Consider the following 18,185-nt stretch of genomic DNA (forward strand, 5'->3'; position numbering starts at 1 on the left):
GTTCTTGCTTCATGCTGAGGGCTGCTGTCCGGGTGGGGACCCGAGGTCTCAGAAGTCCTGTCCTGACGCGGGGCCCAGGCAGCAAGCACAACCCACGGGAAAAAGGGAAGGGGCCCTGGGTGTCAGGAGAAGGCGACCTGGCGTTCGGTGTGTCAGAGGGTGGCGGTGGCTGCGGCCTCGACTTCCACAGAGGGGGTGCCTGTGGGGTGTAGGAGACCCTGCCTACACAGGTGACAATGTTGAGCAGACGTCATCTGTCCCGCAACTGCCTGGTGGGGAGGGGCTCATCCCCGAGCCGGGGGCCCCAGGGTGAGGACGAGCCGTGGGCAGCCGTGTCCACCAGGAGAGAGCTGGGGTGGCTGGTCTGGCTCTGGAGGGGCTGCTCCGGTGCCGGGGTCAGGAGGCTCCCTCACGAGAGCCCGCCCTGTGCAGCCCCTCCGAGTCCCGTCCTTTTCTTGTAATTTTGAGACACTGGATTTGAGCCATATTTATTCAGAGCTGCTGAACCTTGTGTTTTTCATTTGGAAATATTAATTCTGACCTTTCAGAACTCCCAATTAAGGCTTCCCAACACAAAGGAAAGGTTGAAGAGCAGGGAAGCGGGGATACAGGGGCTGGGGGCTGCCACTGGTGCCCAGGATCCCTCCCTGTCCTCGAGCAGGGAAGAGATGTCCCCTCGGGGGGAAGGCCAGTCGGGCTGGCTGCCTCCCGCCCCTCCCCAGGCTGAGGCCGGTGTGCTTCGGGTGCCACCCTCTTAACGTCCAGAGGAAGCGCAGCCTCTCTGGAGGCTGGCGGCTGCATCCTGGTGGGTGGAGCATCAGGGCCCCTCTGGACAATCTTGAATTTTGAAGACAAGCTGGAAATATGGATTTTTAACCTGTGAAGTTGCTGCTCTCTGATCTCCAGCTCGGGCAGGGCTTCCAGTCCTGGCAGGAGTGCTGTGGTGGCACTTGGTGGCTGCGGGGCCTGCTCTAGATACTGAGGATATTGAGTGGTATCCCTGGCCTCTGCCCACTAGACACCAGCAGCACAACCCCAGCTGCCTCCAAATCGTGACAAATGTCCCCCAGTGCCAGCCAGGGCGTCAGAGGCTGCCCCAGACCCCGGTGGACTGGTGCTCAGTCTCACGGCTGCGGCCCCTCATCTCGGTCACACCTCCACCCCTGCACACACCCCGGGGGCTTCCGCCCAGCCACGCCATCCTCTCCATGGAGACAGGCACACCTGCGCAGGGCCACGGTCCTCGGCCCTTGGACCAGGCCACCCTCAGGAATTCCAGGGGACCCGGGAAGCTGCACACCCCTAGCCAGGGCAGGTGGTGTGTGAGGCTCCCCAGGGCAGCCTCGCCTTGCTCTGCAGTGTGAGCACGCAGCCCGGAGTCTCCTCATTGGCATTTGGTTCACGTGTATGGCAACCTCCTTGTTCTAGGGGCTACAGCCAGCAGGGCTATGAGGGCTGCAGGTGCTCAGGCCACTGTCCCAACAGCCTCTCTCCATCCTGAGGCGAGGGCGACTGAAGGCTGCTCAGAGAAGCAGCCGCCACGCCTTCTCCCACCGCCACCAGGGGACCTCCCCGAGGAGACCCAGCCTCATGGGCTGAGCCCCGCGGGTCCAGATGGGGTGGATGTAAAAGGCTGGCGATTGCCACATGGCCAGGGCTCCCAGCCCGGCTCCCACCAGCAGGCTGCCCTCTCCGCCCACAGCAGCCCTGAGTCTGAAGCAGGGGGTTTAAATGCACCGACACCCGCAGAATAGCCAAGAGGCTCCGTTTGCCAGGAGCCTGGCCCTGCTGCACAAGCTGTGCCAACAGGGAGAACCACATCACCAGTGACAGATCCACGCCCAGCCTGCCCACGCCCGTGTGAGGCGCAGGGCACGAGCCTCTTGGAACTTCCACGCTGCTCTGTTCCCTTGAGGAGCCTGCGGATTTCCATGCCCAGCTTGGGTTTGGGTCTGACGGTCCTGCTCACCGCACAGGGGACCCAGGGGGCTGACTGCTTGCTCCCTGTTCCCCGTGTGACTGGGGCTTAGCCCAAGTGACAAACGTACAGCTGGCCAATGCTGCCTTTGGATTGGTGTTACTGGAGGGACATTGAGGGGGCCAAGGAAATCAAGAGGAGCCCGAGACCCCCAGCGGCCCCAGCCATCACCCTGAGGCCCTGATCACTGGCAACAGACTGCAGTGGCCTTCTGTGGCAAGGGTTCGGGGGTCTGCATCTGGGTCTCACTGGCCCTGCCCCGGTCCCTCCACCTCTGCCCCCTCCCTCCACCTCTGCCCCCTCCCTCCACCTCTGCCCCCTCCTCCACCTCTACCCCCTCCCTCCACCTCTGCCCCCTCCCTCCACCTCTGCCCCCTCCCTCCATTGCTCACTCAGGCAGCCACGTCCCCCAGGGCTGGGCACTGTGTGTGCAGGAGCAGCTGAGAAGGCAGACCCCTGCCCTGGCCCTGCTTTACGGAAGACTCGGGGACCAAACCTGTGATTCTGAACACCCCAAGTTTGGCGAAATAGCCAACACCGTGGCACAGAACTCTGTGTTCTGTGGACGGCTCTACCCTGCCCCGAGGCTGTGCTTGTGTGGGGGTGTGCTGGGCCCTGGGCCAGTGACCTAATTCCTACGCAGTGTCCCTGAAGTAGCCGTGCGTCATGTGGGGGTCTGCTCTCCGGAGACTCCAGGTGATTCACCATGTCAGTGGCTGCTGTTTGGATTCAGATGCTGGAGATAAACCTGGCCCTGTGTGGCGGCCTCTCCTCCTCCACGTCAGTGCGGCTGGATGTCCCTGGGACCCGCCACCACCCAGCCCAGCCTCCCGCATGGCCCTCAGCAGCCCCCCTGAGAACCCGGCTCTGGCAGCCTCCTCTGTTGTTCTTCCTGAAATGTGGACGAAAAGCCAGACTAGATCTTGGTGTACGGAGAAGCCAGGAAGGTGTCCTGAGGCCCTGGGGCAAGTCGGGCTGACCGGTCCCTAGATACCACAGGAGCCACGAGGCGGGGGATGGGGTCGCCTGCCGCTGCATTGTTGAGCAAGACCCTCCGTCCTCCGGGAGGCGGTGGACTCAGCCTCAGGACTCCCGTCCTTTGTACTTACTGCCCTCCTGCCTGCTAGGCCTGTGGCAGGGCCACACTGATGGCCAGGGCCATTCTGCCTGCCAGGAGGTCAGCGCTGGTACCCACAGGGACCAACCTGGGGGACACGGGCAGGATGCTGCAGGCTGAGGAAGAGCAGGGAAGCGTGAGGGTGCGTGTGGGAGCCCCCCTTGGGTAGTGGGGCTCCTCCCGGGAGTGGAGGGGAATGGGCTGCCTGGCCAGATCCCTCCTTTGCGTGGAAAGTGACCTCGTGCACTTACAAGGGGTCGAGTATCAAAAGTAACCCATCACCCCAAAGTTAGCACTTTCGGCCCCCCGTCCTGTGGCTCAGGACCTGGTGAGCGGCTTCGTGGGCTGCTCTGGCTCGGGTCAAGCTGACCGCCTGAAGGCTCGGCGGGGCTTAGAGATCCAACTGCTTCCAACCTGACTGCTGGCAAAGGCTCCGGGTCCTTCCACGGGGTCCCTGTCCACGGGCTGCCTGGGAACCCTCAAGCCATCCAGAGACCACAGGTGGAAGGCCCAGTCTTGCAAGCCATCCGTGGTCATTTCTGTGATCTTCTAGTGGTCACAAGTTGGCCCTGCTTGGTGAGGGGGGAGCGGCACCCTGTGCGTAGGAGGCAGGGATGGGTGCCGTCTCAGGGCTGGCTGCCTGGAGCAGGGTGTTGGCCAGGCTGGTCGGGGAAGACGGTGGGGGCTCCTCCTTTGTCCCACTCCTCTGAGGCTCCTACCCCCTGCCCCGGGTCCCTGTGTCACCTCCTTCAGGAAGGCTTGCTGAAGCCATGCCGGGCCCCTGCCCACAGAGTTGGTGGCCCTGTAGGGGCCCTGGCCAAGCACCAGCCCATGCTCTGTCCATCTGGCTGCGGATCAGCCTTTGCTTTTAATGTCCAATCTCTGTCCCATGCTGGCACTTCTGTAATATATGGTAACAGTGAATTGCCAGGAGCTGATCCCAGGCCGGGCCCTGCAGCAGATCCCCCAGCTCCGTGGCTCCCACCCATGAGCATTACCCAATATTGTCAGTCTCAGAGTCAGAGCCTGGCAAATGAGCAAGGAGACAGGCACAGCCCCAGCACCAGAGGGTACAGCTGGCCACTTCCAGGGGCTTTACTGACCCCAGACCACCAGAAGTGCCATCCAAACATCAGATTGGTCATGAGCCCAGGCCTCACGCATGCCAGGCAGGCAACCCTCCTGAGCCACGCCCCAGCTGGGGTCACTCCTTCACGGTGGTCTCTTTGGCCAGGTAAGCCGGGGAGCATGCAGGTTCTTAAGGAAGAGCAGAGGACACCCACGCACGGTGGCATCTGCCACTCCTGAGACCCCCTCGCCCTCCCAGAGCCCGAGGCTGTGGCGTGGACCGGAGGCAGGGGGTCGTCTTTCGTTCCTTTTTCTCTTTCCACCAGATGGCACGAGCTAATTATTCTCATTTGCGTAGCACCTTACACCTCCGTGGGCTTTTTCAGAATGTTGGGAAACAGATGATCACGTCTGTTTTTGTAGCGTGTGAGAGTTTTTCATTAGCAGGATCGGGGGGACCATCTGCGTATTGAAGTGAAAAGGGGCCCCCTGCAGCGAGTTGAGAACTTTGAGACAAAGGCTGAGCGGGATTTTTCTCACTGTCCAGTTCTCTTGGCTGGGAGCCGCAGGAGCAGAGCCCACCAGATAATCCAGGACGATCTCCCACTGGAAGATCCTTAACTTAATCCACCTGCACCAGCCCTCTGTATGTGAGGCGGCAGCCTCTGGTTCTGAGATGACGGCCTTATCTGGCCTCCACCCACAGATCCCGTAGCACTGTCACTCTGCCACGTGCCCAGCAGGAAAATAAAGCAGGTATGAGCTAGAGGGCGAGGACAGAGTGGTCAGGGAAGGGGGCTGAGGGAGTGATGGCTCCCCGGGGGAAGGAAGGGCAGGTGCCTTGAGGGGAGAAGGTACAGATGCCCTGGGGTGCTGACCGGGGGAGGGTGCACATGGACATGAGCTGCTGGGAGCCCCGCACAGGGCTGAGGGGCCACGGAGGACCAATATCAGGTAGCTGGACCCTGCAACCAGCATCGCAGGCTGCAGACAGTCACCAAAGGGCCAGTCAGCAAGGCGAGGCCAGCGCGGGGGTGGGAGGCCTCACTATGGACACAGGGCTGAGAGTTGGAGAGGCCATCTCCTGTGGGCCAGGAGGGCTGAGTTCAGATCCTGGACCTGACTCAGGGTCGTGGAGCCCTGCAGAGGCCTTGGGACCACGGGTAGTCAGACAAAGAGGGCCCAGCCCCACATATAGGAGGCCCCCAGAGGTGCCATGGTGGCTGCCCGGCAGGAGGGAGGGCAGTGGCGATGGAGGGCCTGGGCAAACAGGCGGTCTTGGTCCTCGGGCAGCACTGGGCTGGATGGGGTGGACCAAAAGGGTAAGCAAAAAGGGGCAGCCGCTGGTGTGAAGCACCCCTGCCTCCTGCTGGGCTGCAGTTCAGGGCAGCCCCGCCCTGGGACACCCGGGCCTGGGCAACCCCGGGAAGTGAACCCTGCACATCCAGCTCCCCGAGGTGGCCTGGGCTCCTGTCAGGGGACAGGAAGTCACGTGTAGCGTGAGCAGAAGCAGCAGCAGAAGCTTCCGAGCTCCCAGGATGCCCCGTCCCCGTCTGCGGCTTGGCAAGTAAGGACAGAAGATGCCCGAGGCCGGCTGAGGAGGCTGTGGGACAGAGCTGCTCTCTCCCTTGCAGCCACTCCCGCCTGTCTTCTCTTCCTGACATCTTGGAGGAGCCTAGTCCCTCTCTGCCTGGGCAGATGTGCAAAGCGTGCACAACAGAGCAGAAAGAAGGACACTTGTGCAAGGCAGCAGCACATCCCAACCCAGCAGGCTGCCCGGCGCCTGGCCCTGGGGCTGCGGGCTGCAGGTGCGCGTGTTCTGCTGGGGGCCCTTCTGGGATGCTGAGCCTTGTCCTGTCTGAGATATCCCCACCTGCCCCCAGGCCTCCTGCAGGGCAGGACTTTCACACAGAAGTCGTGCAAGTCCTGCCCAGGGAAGACTCCAAACTGTAGCCCCGTCTCTTAATAATGCCTGCAGCCACATGTCTCCACCCCTGTGTCAGGACTGGCACTATGAGCCCCAGGAGGCTGTCCCCAAGGGCTTTGTTTGGTGATCTGTTTCTGCCTGGGTGATTTTTATTCAAGCCCAGCTCAGAGAAAGATGCAGCTCACCTCTGGATTTCCGAGTGCAACGTGAGGACTTCTCCGTGTCATTGCTGGGTCTTCCGGGTACAGCCGCGGAGGCTGTGAGGCTTCTATTCCTTGATTTCAAACACAGAGGTTGCTTTTCCTCCAGAAAAGCGTGAAATGTGCAAAAACATTAGTGATATTGCAAAAGGGTTGCATGAAATAACTGGAAATATTTCACTAACTACATTAACCTTCGTTTGCTTCTCTTTCCACCCAACACAGAATGCTTCCTCCCAGTCCTTATCTGGGTCCTCTGTGTACTTGCTACTTTAGATCACAAAGCCTGCAGAGCTGCGCTGTGCTCACCTGTAAAGCCATGGGGGGGCGAGCCTGGGGGAGCTGGGGAAGCCCCTGGGGTCCTGTGCAAGCGTCTGTTAACCTTGTCCCACAGGAAGCTCCCCTGTTCGTTCCTCCTGGGGAGTGGATGATCCCTGGGAGCTCCTGCTTCCCTTGTAATCGTGCCTTAAGTCGAGGTGCACTTGCAGCCTGGACTGTGGTGGGAAGCAGCTTGCTGCTGGGACGCAGAGGGGCAGCGGGCCCTTGCTGTGCCGGCTGTGCCACTCAGACGCGAAGCCAGCGCTGGGCCGTGAGGTGTCACCACCCAGGGGTCCTGGGTTCAGCGTCTCCGTTCAGCACAGAACTGCAGAAAGGCCACAGAGAGGGCGAGCAAGCAGCAAAAGTGACCGTAACGGACTCCTCCGGAGAGCAGGGGCCCGAGCGGAGTCTGGTGGGGGGTCGGCTTGTTCTTTTCATGGCTCCTGGAACCTCCTCCTTCCCTCCCCTCCTCCCGTCCACGCCCCTCGCTGTGTGCCCACCCGCCGCCCCCACGTCAGCTTTAGTTTCTGTTGGATCCCTGCTCAGGAGCAGGAGTGTGTCTGTCTGACTGGGTCCCCCACTTGTGTCCCCGAGCACTTTCATAAACCAGGAGGTGGACCTCCTTGGAAGACCCCATGCTCCTTGGCCTGGCCCTGCCCTGCCCCCTCACTGGCCATCTTGCCCTGGCAGCCTCTGCCCTTGTACACCCCCCTCAAGATCTGCCAGGGAGAGGTGCAGGGGCGCCTTCCTGCCCGTGCTCACTGCCTCATCCCCTGTGTGACGGTGGCTTGCTCTTCTCCGCCGTGTGATGGTGTGGCCATCAGCAAACACGCTCCTCCCTGGATCACCCACACGTGGCAGCACTGTGCTGGGGTGTCCCCGGCTTTGCTCGCCAAACGCCCTCCAGGTGGAGGTCGTCATTTCCATGTAAGAAGGAGCCATGGCTCCAGTCTCCCTCACCACAGCGAGTCGGCAAACCTGCAGGGCTTCAGCCCGGGCCTGGGGGCTTGAGGGCTGGCGCTGGTCAGACATGATGTCCAGAGACACCCAGCTCCTGAAGCCACACGGCTCAGCCCACTGGCGCCAGCCCTGAGCTCTTCCCAGATAGCATGCATGCTGCTTGGCCTGGTCACACTCAGCGCAGAGCAGGTGCTAGCCAGGAAGTAGGCCGGGTGCCTGGACATCCTCCACACGCCTTCTCCTTCAGAGGCCGGGAGGGTGCAGTCCAAAGGCCACCTTTCTCTGAGAGCCTTTCCTTCCTAAAGAAAGCCCGGAACCTTCTTCCGCCGTCCTGGGCTGTGCCTCGCAGGAGCCGAGAGTCACTGGGACACATGGAGTTCCGACTATCGGTGGGCTGTGCTGGTGGGAGGGTCAGGCAGGTGGCCCAGATGATGGGCTGCACGGTGGGCTGGCCAACCGCCTCAGGGAAGAGCCCACAGGATGGAGGACAGATGCCCGCACCCTCCTGTGCCTCCTGCCTTCCCAGTTCCCAGTGTCTGAATAACTGGGGAAACATCACCCCTGCTCCACTGACCTTTCTGTGAAGTCCCCTGTCCCCCAGGAGAGCACCCCGTGATATCATGCGTTCGGCTGGGCTTCCTCCCGCATCCTCACAGCGGTTCTTCATCAAGATCCGCCGTGGAAGCTGTGCAGGGTGATCACCCAGGAGAAGCGCCTCATCTGCATCATGCCCTGGGCGCAGGGCTCCCTGGGGCAGGTGTGGGCTGTATCTCTGGAGAGCAGCTTTGAGGACTCTTGGAATGGGCAGGACCACACAAGGCACGGGGCGGTCGCCACCACGCTGACTCCCTCGGCCAGCCACAAATCCAGTCACTCGGGTGGAGCTCAGAGGCACGCCCGTGTGCCCTGCCCTGGTGTGGAGGCCTGGAGACCGGCCGTCTGGACGCAGGGAAGCAGGGCAGGTGGCCTGTGTGCAGGGGCTCTCCCATCTGTGAAGGAAAGGGGTGGCAACGTCGCCCAGGGCAGCAGTCACAGGACCCCCACCCTGGCAGTCGGGGAGCCACCGGCTGAGCACTTGCTGCCGCTCATGTCATAGTGACGTGTCCCCGACACAGAGCCCACGCGGCCTGGTTCTACCTCCTCCCTCCCTGGAAGCCAGGGGTGGCTTCGGCAGTGACATGGGAGAGGAGGAGGTGTGGCCCCCCGGGGCCTCAGGAGCTGGGTGTGCTGCCCTGGACGCCACGCCACGCCACTGCTCAGCTGTCACAGGAGCAGAGGGGTCCCTCCGCCGCCATGCCAGGCGTGTGACTAGAAATCAAGCCCTGGCGTTTCAGGTGACAAGTCTCGTGGCAACCGAGCCCAGCCCTGTCGGCAGGCTGCCCCGAGCTGCAGTTGCTTCCCGCGATGTCACGAGTTCCGTGGGTGAAGCAGAGCTGTGGAGTTCTTCCCACGTCGGGGTGGACTTCGCTTTCCTCACTGACCTCTGCTTCCCCAGGAACCAGACGTCCACGGAGGCCCACGGAGGCCTTAGCATCCAGTCCTGGGAAGGAGCAGCCCCACCTCTGCTCAACCTCCCCAAGACTCCCCTGGGGACTCGCAGACCGTGCTCGGGTGGGGTGGCCTCTGGGCCGTGGGGGTCAGGTCCTGCTCTCCCCTGGGTCCCTGCCCAGCTCCCCTTCCAAGAAGCCCCCCCAGGCAGCAGCTGGTGCCACGTTAGACTCACACGCCTCCTTGTCAGCTTCTATTCCCTGGGTACCCAGAGCCTTCTGAGAGCCCGGTCGCTCTGCTCGAGGTGGGGTCTGCCCGGGGCCACTAAGGAACGAACATGCAGGGCCCGGTGCACACCAGACGCTCCCTCTCCAGGCCCACAGACACCCTGAGAGTCTGCCCATCTCAAGGCCCCCAGCATCCCAAAGCCACAGGAGTGTTGGGACGAGGCCTGAGCAGAGGACCGACCGGGGAGAGGCTGCCGGGGCAGGCTGCTGTGAGCTACGGGAGAAACGTGTTTGCATTTCTTATTTACTTCAGAAAAATGGCTGGCAGCCGACCTGCGCATGTTGGCGGAGGGAGCCAGGCTGGTAAAGTTCAGGCTCGTGTTTGGATTTGGCTCCAGAAACCTACAGCTGAAGATGAGCCAGATGCATGGGCTGCCGGCTGCCAGTGCCCGCGCACCCACGGAGGGGAGGCCCAGGGGCTCCTGCACCCCAGTGCTCTTCCCCTGCTCCAAGCTGCCGTCCCGCCCGCCCTGGCCCTTGCCTGACCCCAACCCAGAGTGACACGTGTGCGCCCTCACCTCTGGGCCAGCTGAGGGCTGAAGCAGTGGCTGGGGGTGGCAGAGGTCAGGACTTGTCTCCCGTGAGATCCCGGCAAAGGCCCCTCACTCAGAACCCTGGGGGCTCTGGACAGTGTGCACTGAGATTGGCGGAGACTCGGACTCCGGCCGGCCCTCTCCTGGGAAGGCCAAGCCCTGCCCGTTCCCAGGCCCAGAGTCGGCTTCCAAGCTCAAGGCCTTCTTCCCAGGAGAGTCATGCCAAGGCTGAGGGCACCTGCAGGGACACAGGCACAGGCCCCCACCCGGGCCGCCCCTGGGTGTGGAGGAGTCTGCTTCTTAGCTCTCCCCTCTAAGTTTCCCTCCTGGTGGTACGTGGGCAGTCGGGGGCAGAGACACATTTTTTATTTATGTGTATGGTTTTAATTCAAAAGGACAGAGGGTGAAGAAAGCCGTCCTGAGGGGTGTGGGGTCGTGAAACCTCCTGTTCACGCGGTTTTCACACGTCCTCACTGTCCCACCAGCTCAGGAGCAGCCCGCACCCAGGTTCTGCCACCCACGAGCAGACACCAGCCTAGGACCGGCCCTGCCAAGCTGCGTGGCAGGCGGGGGACAGAAGGCCCTGGGGCCTCTCTGCCAGAGCTCCTTCCCCTCCAGCGGGGCACTGCCTGGGTTCACAGCTCCACGTGGGCACCAGGGACCCACCCCCAGCCTCCCCTCTCCTTTCCTGCCAAGAGCAGCTTTGTGACAGCTTGGAGGGGAAGAGACCATGACCCCCCACACCCCCAGCCTGAAGGGACGAAGCCAGAGCAGGAGCAAAGCAGAGACGGGAGGCGAAACAGGCTGCACTCCTGCTAAAATGGAGCAGGAGCCGACCAGGGCGGGAGCCACCCGGAGGCCCTTCCCTGCAGCAGTGGGTGGGGCCTCTCAGGACAGAGAGAGCCGCTCTCCACCTGAGCCTTAATTGCCAATGATTTCATTAGCAGTCCTGATGTGCAAGTCGCTAATGAGAGAGAGAGGCTGGCAGCTCTAAAAATAGCCCGCTCCTGGGTCCTGTTTCTTGTGTTTTAAAGACACATCCGGCCCGGCTCCTTGGAGCCCTGCTGCCAGCTCCAAAGTCTCTCTCTCTCTCTCACCACCTCAGAAGTGCAGGGTTCCAATGTGTGATCAGAGCATTGCTTTGTGGCCACAGCACAGTTCCCCTGTAAGCCCGTCCTAGGGCCACAGTGGCCTGCTGCCCCCACGGACTGCCTCTGCAGACAGGGAAGTAGTGACCATGTGCCACTCGATACCTGTCCCCACTCGCCCACTTCCCTAGAGCCAGCAATTAAAAGCAGTGAGATAAAGCCCACAGCCTCCTAGCAAGGAGCTGCCCCTTCTCCGACCACCCAACGCACTGTAGCAGGCTCTGCACCTCGAGGCAGGGCCAGGGGGCGTGGGCACCATCCTGGAGAGACAGAAGGGCTGCCAGTGCTTGGTGGAGCACAGGGAGGGAAGTGGCGATCCTTGGGTTTCAGAACTGAAGCCAGGAGGGTCCGGCACCCCTCCTGGGCTCATTGACATGTGCGGAGCCCGGCTGCAAGTTCTCTGAACACTCGAGACTCCTGGGCGGAGTGGGCTTCCTGTGCCCTGCTCGTTGGCCCCGGTGAACTGGGCCCTGAATGCTCCCTGGGAGGAGGAGGTGGCACCCGTGGGGCTGGTCCTGCACCCTGCCGAGAGGGGACCCACCCGTAAGTCTCAGGAGCTGATTCCCCATCACTGGACCAGGGCAGAGGTCCTCTCCTTGCCGCGGTCTGCACCTGGCCACTGGGGTGCGCGACTCCCAGGGACTCTAGAGGCAGACTTGTCACCATGTTCTCTCTGTGGTGTGCACAGTTCCTGCAGATCAGACGTCCAAGCTCCTGTGGGAACCGATTCCTAGGGCTGCAGCCGGCAAGGCACCTCCACTGGCTGAGGCTCTGTGTGCTGCTCTGTGGCTCCCCGGCGCCGAGCTCCGCCTTGCTTGGGCTCTGGGACTTGGTCCTTTGTGGCACTGGGGACTCTCCTCCCAGATATCAGGTTCCTCTGTCTCCACCTGCCAGCGAGCCCAGGTCCTCCCCTGAGGGGCATGTGGACTGCCAGGTGCACAGCCCCTGCCCTGGCAGGTCCAGAGGCCTCTGAGGGAGAGGGAAGGACGGTGGAGTTCCCAACCCATCCAGGGACACTGTGAGACCGGGACACTGGTGGCCCCAGGCACCCGCTCCCTGTCATTCTAGCAGCCAAGAACTCAGGGCTCAGAAAGCCACTGAAATGCTTTTCTTTAAATTGAGGTAAAATTCATATAACATGATCTCACCATGCTGCCGTACACTTCAGTGGCTGTTAACATCAGAGATGCCCAGGACTCCAATGTTGACACTCCACAGCCTGTCCCCAGCAGAGCCGGAGATGGAACCCCACATGCCAGCCACCCCACATGCCCACCTCAGGAGTCCCTAGTCTGGCTAGGGCTCCAGTTTGACTCCATAGCAACTGGGCAGGCCAATGCCCTGTCACTGCCCCTAAGGGCCTGGGTTCTGTCCCATTCCCAGGTGGAACCCCACTGCCAGGTGCTAGGGGGAGCCCAGCAGGTATGCAGTGGACAAGCTCATGCGACCTTGGCTAAGGGCCTTGGTCCTGGGGCCTGTGTCTCACTGAAGCAAGTCATGAGGCACTCGGGCCAGGTGTCATGAAGGTCTGGCCCAGTGTGACGAAGGACAGGGCCAGGTGTGCTGAAGTACAGGGCCAAGTGTGACGAAGGATAAGGCCAGGTGTGATAAAGGACAGGGCCAGGTGTGCTGAAGGCCAGCTGTGCTGAAGGACAGCTGTGCTGAAGGACAGGGCCAGGTGTGATGGCTCTCCAGCCAGCCTCACAGAGCCGGGCAAGAGGAGGCCCAGGGTCCACTGAGATCTTCTAATGAGCTTCAAATCCCTCCTGTTCCTGTCACCTCAAGAAGGTGTGGCATGTCCCTGAGCCTCAGTTTCCTCATATGTAAAATGGGAACGTCCGAGGACGGTGGCTCCACGGCTGCCTGTGCGGGCAGCTCAGATGCTGCGCTCCTCCCCAGGGCAGTGTGGTGCTCATGGAGAGGTGGCGGGAGCTCTGTGCCTGTTTTTATAAAACCCAGCCGCTCGGTCATGTGCCCCTACAGAAGCACCATCCCTCCTGCTGCCGTCCGCTCCGTCCGTCCATCTTAGAGAAATTCTCTCTCCGAGAACAAAGGAGCTGCCTGTGATCCATGCTCCCCTCCCGCCAGGCGCCAGCTCTTGTTGCATCCTGGTCAGTGGCTGCTGGGTGGCAGAGAGGATTGACCCCTCAGTCTGTGGCTGATTCCAGTCTGTTCACCACTGGGGCAAACAGTGCTGTAGAGCAGTTTGGGATTCTCCTGACACCTGGAAAAAATGGTCATTGCCCCGTCCTTCCAGGCGGGGTTGTCCCAGGGAGCCGCAGCCCGGGCCTTGTGCGCCCCATGGTCAGCAGAGTCACTGCCGGAGCTCTGGGGCTGGCCGGCTTGCTCTGGACCAGGGGAAACCCTGGCGCCTGCACATTTAAAAACCCTCTTATACTCCACCCACGAGCGGGAGGTGTCGGGAACCAGGAGACACCTGAATAGTGAGGTCCCCAGTCCAAGGTGGGCTCGCGGGAGCCGCTCAGCAGACGCAGCTGCGAGTCGCCCTGCTGTGTTTGCTTTGGAATAAATAGTCATTAAATAATGCACGCAGTGACAGTGGCATTCCTCAGAGAAGCCCTCCACCAGGTGCTTGGAGCCCACATTTTGACGAACACTGGGTGACTGTCCCATGCCTCTATCAGCAGTCTTGACAGTGGCTGGTGGTGCTTTGTGATTGACCGTGGAGATAGGCGACATCTGTGGAAAACACGTGTCAGAAATGCACAAATGTGGCCCACGCATGTGCTGCTCCTGAGTCGTCTTTCTCTGCAACCGAGTTAAAAGTGGCCTTGGTGCTGGCACCACGGGAGGGGCTGGCAACTTGGTTCCGCGATTAATGTTTTGGAAGCAAAGCGATGTGTGGTACCCTGCGGTGTCACTAGACCGACTCCTCCACTCCGCTGGCAACCAACCAGGAAAGCACGTGGCTGGGCCAGGCCTGCCCGGTCCCCCCCACCCGGCCTGCCCCAGGCCTCTTACAGCCGCCATTCTTGCTCAATGAGCCAATCTGAGTTCTGCTCCCAGGACTCCCCTGCCATCAGGGACAGTCCCCGGATGCCAGCTTCCTCGGCTTCCTTCCTACACACAGTTTTCTTGGGCGGAAATAGATCCATCAGGGCTTTGACAGGCAGCGGGGGTTTGCGTGAGGCAAGGGGGTGACCAGGAAGTGTCTCTGGGTTGGTGGTGCCCACCGGGCACTCACAGACTGTGGCGAATGCCAAGGGAGCGCGGGGAGCCGCGTCTGCCGAGGGGAAGCAGCTGCATTAGGACAGTGGGGTCCCTCGGGGCAGCGATGGAGTAGGCGGCCTTCTCAGTGGGGTGGAGAACTCAGTGAGCTCCTCCAGAGGCTCTCTGCAGACCCAGGATGCGCTGGCTTTGTTGCCACCCTTGGCCCGCCTGGCCACCCTGACCGTCTCCCCCCTCCTCTTCCAGTTGAGTTCAGCAGCTGTCTGGGGAGCCAGGGGATGCAATATGAGACCAACAGCCTGGACTTCAAAGTCGGGGCAGACGGGACAGTCTACGCCACCCGGGAGCTGCGCATCCCCTCTGAGCAGGTGGCCTTCACAGTGACCGCAAGGGACCGCCGGACAGCTGAGCAATGGGACGCCGTGGTGCGCCTGCTGGTGGCCCAGACCCGGTCCTCGCACCCTGGACACAAGGTAAGGGGTGGCCGCATGGAGGGAGGGCCCACACCCAGAGTCCAGGCTCCCCGCTGCCCTCATGGTCCTGGGCAGAGCCTCCGCCCAGGCCCCCTGAAGATGAGGCTCAGCAGCTCCATGTCTGTGCCAGCAGAGAAAGCCACACCTCACAAGGGACCCTGGCCTTTACACTGTCCTGCGGCAGGGCTGCCGGCACAGGCGAGTCACCAGGTGGCCACCCAAGGAGCTTGGTTCACCAAACTGTGCCACCTGCTAGGTGTTCCTTGTGGGATCTGAAGGAGGCTCCCCGTGTCCACTTCCAAATGGACGCCCCGCATTCTGTGACCTGCCTGCCTGGGCGCTGCGCCCACCACCCCTGGTGGCTCTCAGGGCCTAAGGGATGACAAACAGGGCAGAGACCGCATGACGGGCAGGGGGACTGTGGAAGCCGGTGCAAGACCCATCAGGGGATGGAGGCAGGAAGAGAGGGAGAGGAAGGGAGCGAGCCCGCCACCGTCTCCCAGGTGACTTCACCAGCCATGCCTGGGGGCCCATCCCAACGGGGCCTTCCCTCCAGTGGCGGGGTGGCTTCACGAGCTAGGCCACCCTGAGCCCACGTGGTGCAGACGCCTGGCGCCCATGAGCTGCAGGCAGAGCCTCATGGCGTGGGGGCCTCAGAAGCCACTAACTGGAAGTACAGCCAGGACTCTTGTGACGGAACGAATCCCTGACCCTCCACGGAGGGTGCAGGCTCTGGTGGCAACTGAGGTGGGCAGCCTCGGAGTGGGTGCACTTCCAACCCACAGCCAGCTGGCCTGGGAACTGCCAGCCCCTGAGGCAGGGGACGCAGACCTCACCTCCAGGATCAGAGTAGGGAGCCCTCCCCCCGGGCCCGTGCTGTGTGACCTGGGGGGGGGCAGTCTCTGCAGCCCCCCTCCTGCCCCTGGTCTTGGTCTCCTTAGTTGCTGGTGGCTTCCTCCCCGACTTTCCTGGGGCCCCACTTACACCCCCTCAGGGCATCAGCTCCGCTAACCCTAACCGTGTCCCTGGAGGCAGGGGTTGCTGACCCACGTCACCTCAGGCCCTGGTGGCAGGAGAGAACTGACGTTCTGGGAAGGAGTGAAAGCTCCGTGCAGGGGTGGCTGAGCCCAGCAGGCAAGGGCCCGAGCAGCCCAGGCGCAGAGTCCCGTCGAGCTCCTCTGGCAGGCGAGCTGGACGTGGGGGCTGCCTGGAATGTGGGTGGCAATGCTGCACGTCTGTGCAGAGTTGTTGAGGGACACCGTGGCGTTCAGTGAGGTAAGGTGACCAGCAGTAGGGCCACCAACACTGTCCTAGCCCTCACGGCCCTGTGCTCCTCACAGCCACTAGCCTGCCAGAGCAGTGCTGGGGACAGGGAGCCAGGGGCTGTTTGGAACCTAGAAGGCCAACTGTGGGACCCCAGGTCACTCTGTGGATACACCCTTAAAGGCATCGATGCCAACCTTCAAATGTCTACTCTGTAAATGGGTGGAGGGGACACCAGGTTCCCAGAGTCCACCTGCCCAACAGGTGAATGCAAGCAGGACAGCACCCAGGCCTCCAGCCACACCCACAGTCCTGTGTACAGCGTCCAGCACTCAGCTGAAAATGCGTGGGCACATGAGGTGGCCGAGGACCCAGGTGGTGTTGCTGAGGCGGAAGACAAGTAGGGTGCGGTGGAGACACAGGAGGGCCAGGCACTGTGAGCCGCTGAACAGAGGGAAGGCAGGCCAGCCCGGCAGCACGGCCTCTGCTGGGCACGAGCGGGTGCTCCAGCACCCCACAGAACCGTGTGAACTCCGGAAGGGCAGCCGGAGCCCAAGAGAGACGTGGGCACTCCAGCGCCCCAGCACCTGGCTCCAGAGCACCTGGGTGTTCTCGAGCTTCAGAATACACACGCCCACACAGGAGGACTCCCGGATGGGACCCGGGTTCACACACAAGATTCCGTATATGCCGTATGCGGGGGGCATGGAGGTGACTTCACACCAGGCTCTGACTCATCCCCCACATGGAGCAGGTGTGGAACGCTCCCCTGTGACATGGTGGTGTTCAAAAAGGTCCAAATTCTGGAGCATTTGTGATTTTGGATTTCTGGTATGAAGGATGATCAACCGTGTTACACTTGGATGAAACAAAGATACTCGTTAAAAGGTCTTCAGAAATCCACTGAAAGACTCACAAGGCTGTGTAAGTTCTAAGATGATACATGGGAAGACTAGAAAATAAAAACTGTTCATGCAAAAAATGTAAGAGAAAGAAGAACAGAATAGATGGACTATATATTCCTCTTTGAGTAAGGTGGTAGATTTACAAATATATCACGTAATTATTGAAAAAAGAAAATATCTTAACATCTAATTAAGAGCTGATGATGATTTGAATAAAGAAAAATCCAACTATATGGATATAAGACACGTTTAGTAAAAAGTTATAAGACTAGAAAAAAGATTGAAAGTAAAATCGTTGGAAAAAATACAACATATGTGCCATTAGAAGAAATCTGCCCAGGTGGAAAAGGATTATGTCATGTTTGTGTGAGAGAAGAAGGGGGGAAGAAATAGGGGCTACTGATCGAAGCTGGTCTGTGACCCCTGAGTGATCCGAGGAAGGAACAGATGGGCTGGAAAGAGGGCATGGTGACCACACGTGGACACTGGAGACGGCACTGACAGTATTGTGTGAAATCAGTGCAAACCTGTTCTAAACTATTAGGGAATACACATGGCATGGATCCTAGCCTACAGTCACACGACTTACCAAAGCTTGCAGAAGAGAATCTTCACTGTTTTATTATTATAAACACACAAAAATCCCTATCAGAGAAAAACATCTCCTTGGCTGCCCTGGTGAGCTCTCCCCAGGCTTTCAGAAGTAAAAATTAACTCTGCACAAATTTGTTCAGAGAGTTCAAAAAGAGTCACTTCCCCAAAGTTTTGTTGTCCCAAACCCTGATAGGGACCATGTCTCAAATTGGCAAGAGATTTGCCCCAAATGAGTAAGAAACCTCCAAAATCCAACATGACTGTGTCTAAAGCCAGCTGGAGGCCCGTCCATGCTGACAAAAACCAAGTCCAACACTAGCAAAAACTGTCCAAAAACAACAAGAACCTTTAAGAAAAGTGACAGACAATGATGGGCCAGTCTTGCCTGTTAATGAATACAAATCCCTGAGCAAATTATCAACAAACTTGGATTTAGCTGTTTTCATAGATTGATGAATCATGACCCAACTGGATTTGCCCAAGAATGGAAGATTGAATTAATCACTGTAATTCAATGTAGACTAAAGGATAAAAATTGTGTGGTCCTCTGAATAACAGTTATTAAAATTTTACCTCGATTAAAATAACAATATTCAGCTTTTTAGGAAAACAAAGGGAGCCTTGCATTGTATCACAAAGTACATCAACAGAAAACCTGCAGTGGCCATCTGATCTGCTTTTGAAGCATTCAAAGTCTTCCCTGAGGACCAGCAAGCTGACCAGACAGACCATCCAGT

The 18,185-nt window shown here is 60.1% G+C and overlaps 1 protein-coding gene across 3 annotated transcripts in view; it reads left to right on the forward strand.

Annotated features, from left to right (window-relative positions):
- The window catches only part of Cdh4 (cadherin 4), a 408,941-nt gene that overhangs the window by 272,221 nt on the left and 118,535 nt on the right, over nt 1-18,185 (forward strand). For all 3 annotated transcript variants that reach the window (XM_046433120.2, XM_046433122.2, XM_046433121.2), the window contains one exon: nt 14,460-14,686. In XM_046433120.2, the coding sequence (XP_046289076.1) occupies nt 14,460-14,686 (227 nt within the window). The remainder of the gene's footprint in view (nt 1-14,459; nt 14,687-18,185) is intronic.

The sequence above is a fragment of the Marmota monax genome, unplaced genomic scaffold, assembly GCF_021218885.2.
Source record: "Marmota monax isolate L192 unplaced genomic scaffold, Marmota_monax_Labrador192_F-V1.1 WCK01_AAM20220418_F8-fsc00014, whole genome shotgun sequence".
NCBI classification, from domain to species: Eukaryota; Metazoa; Chordata; class Mammalia; order Rodentia; family Sciuridae; genus Marmota; species Marmota monax.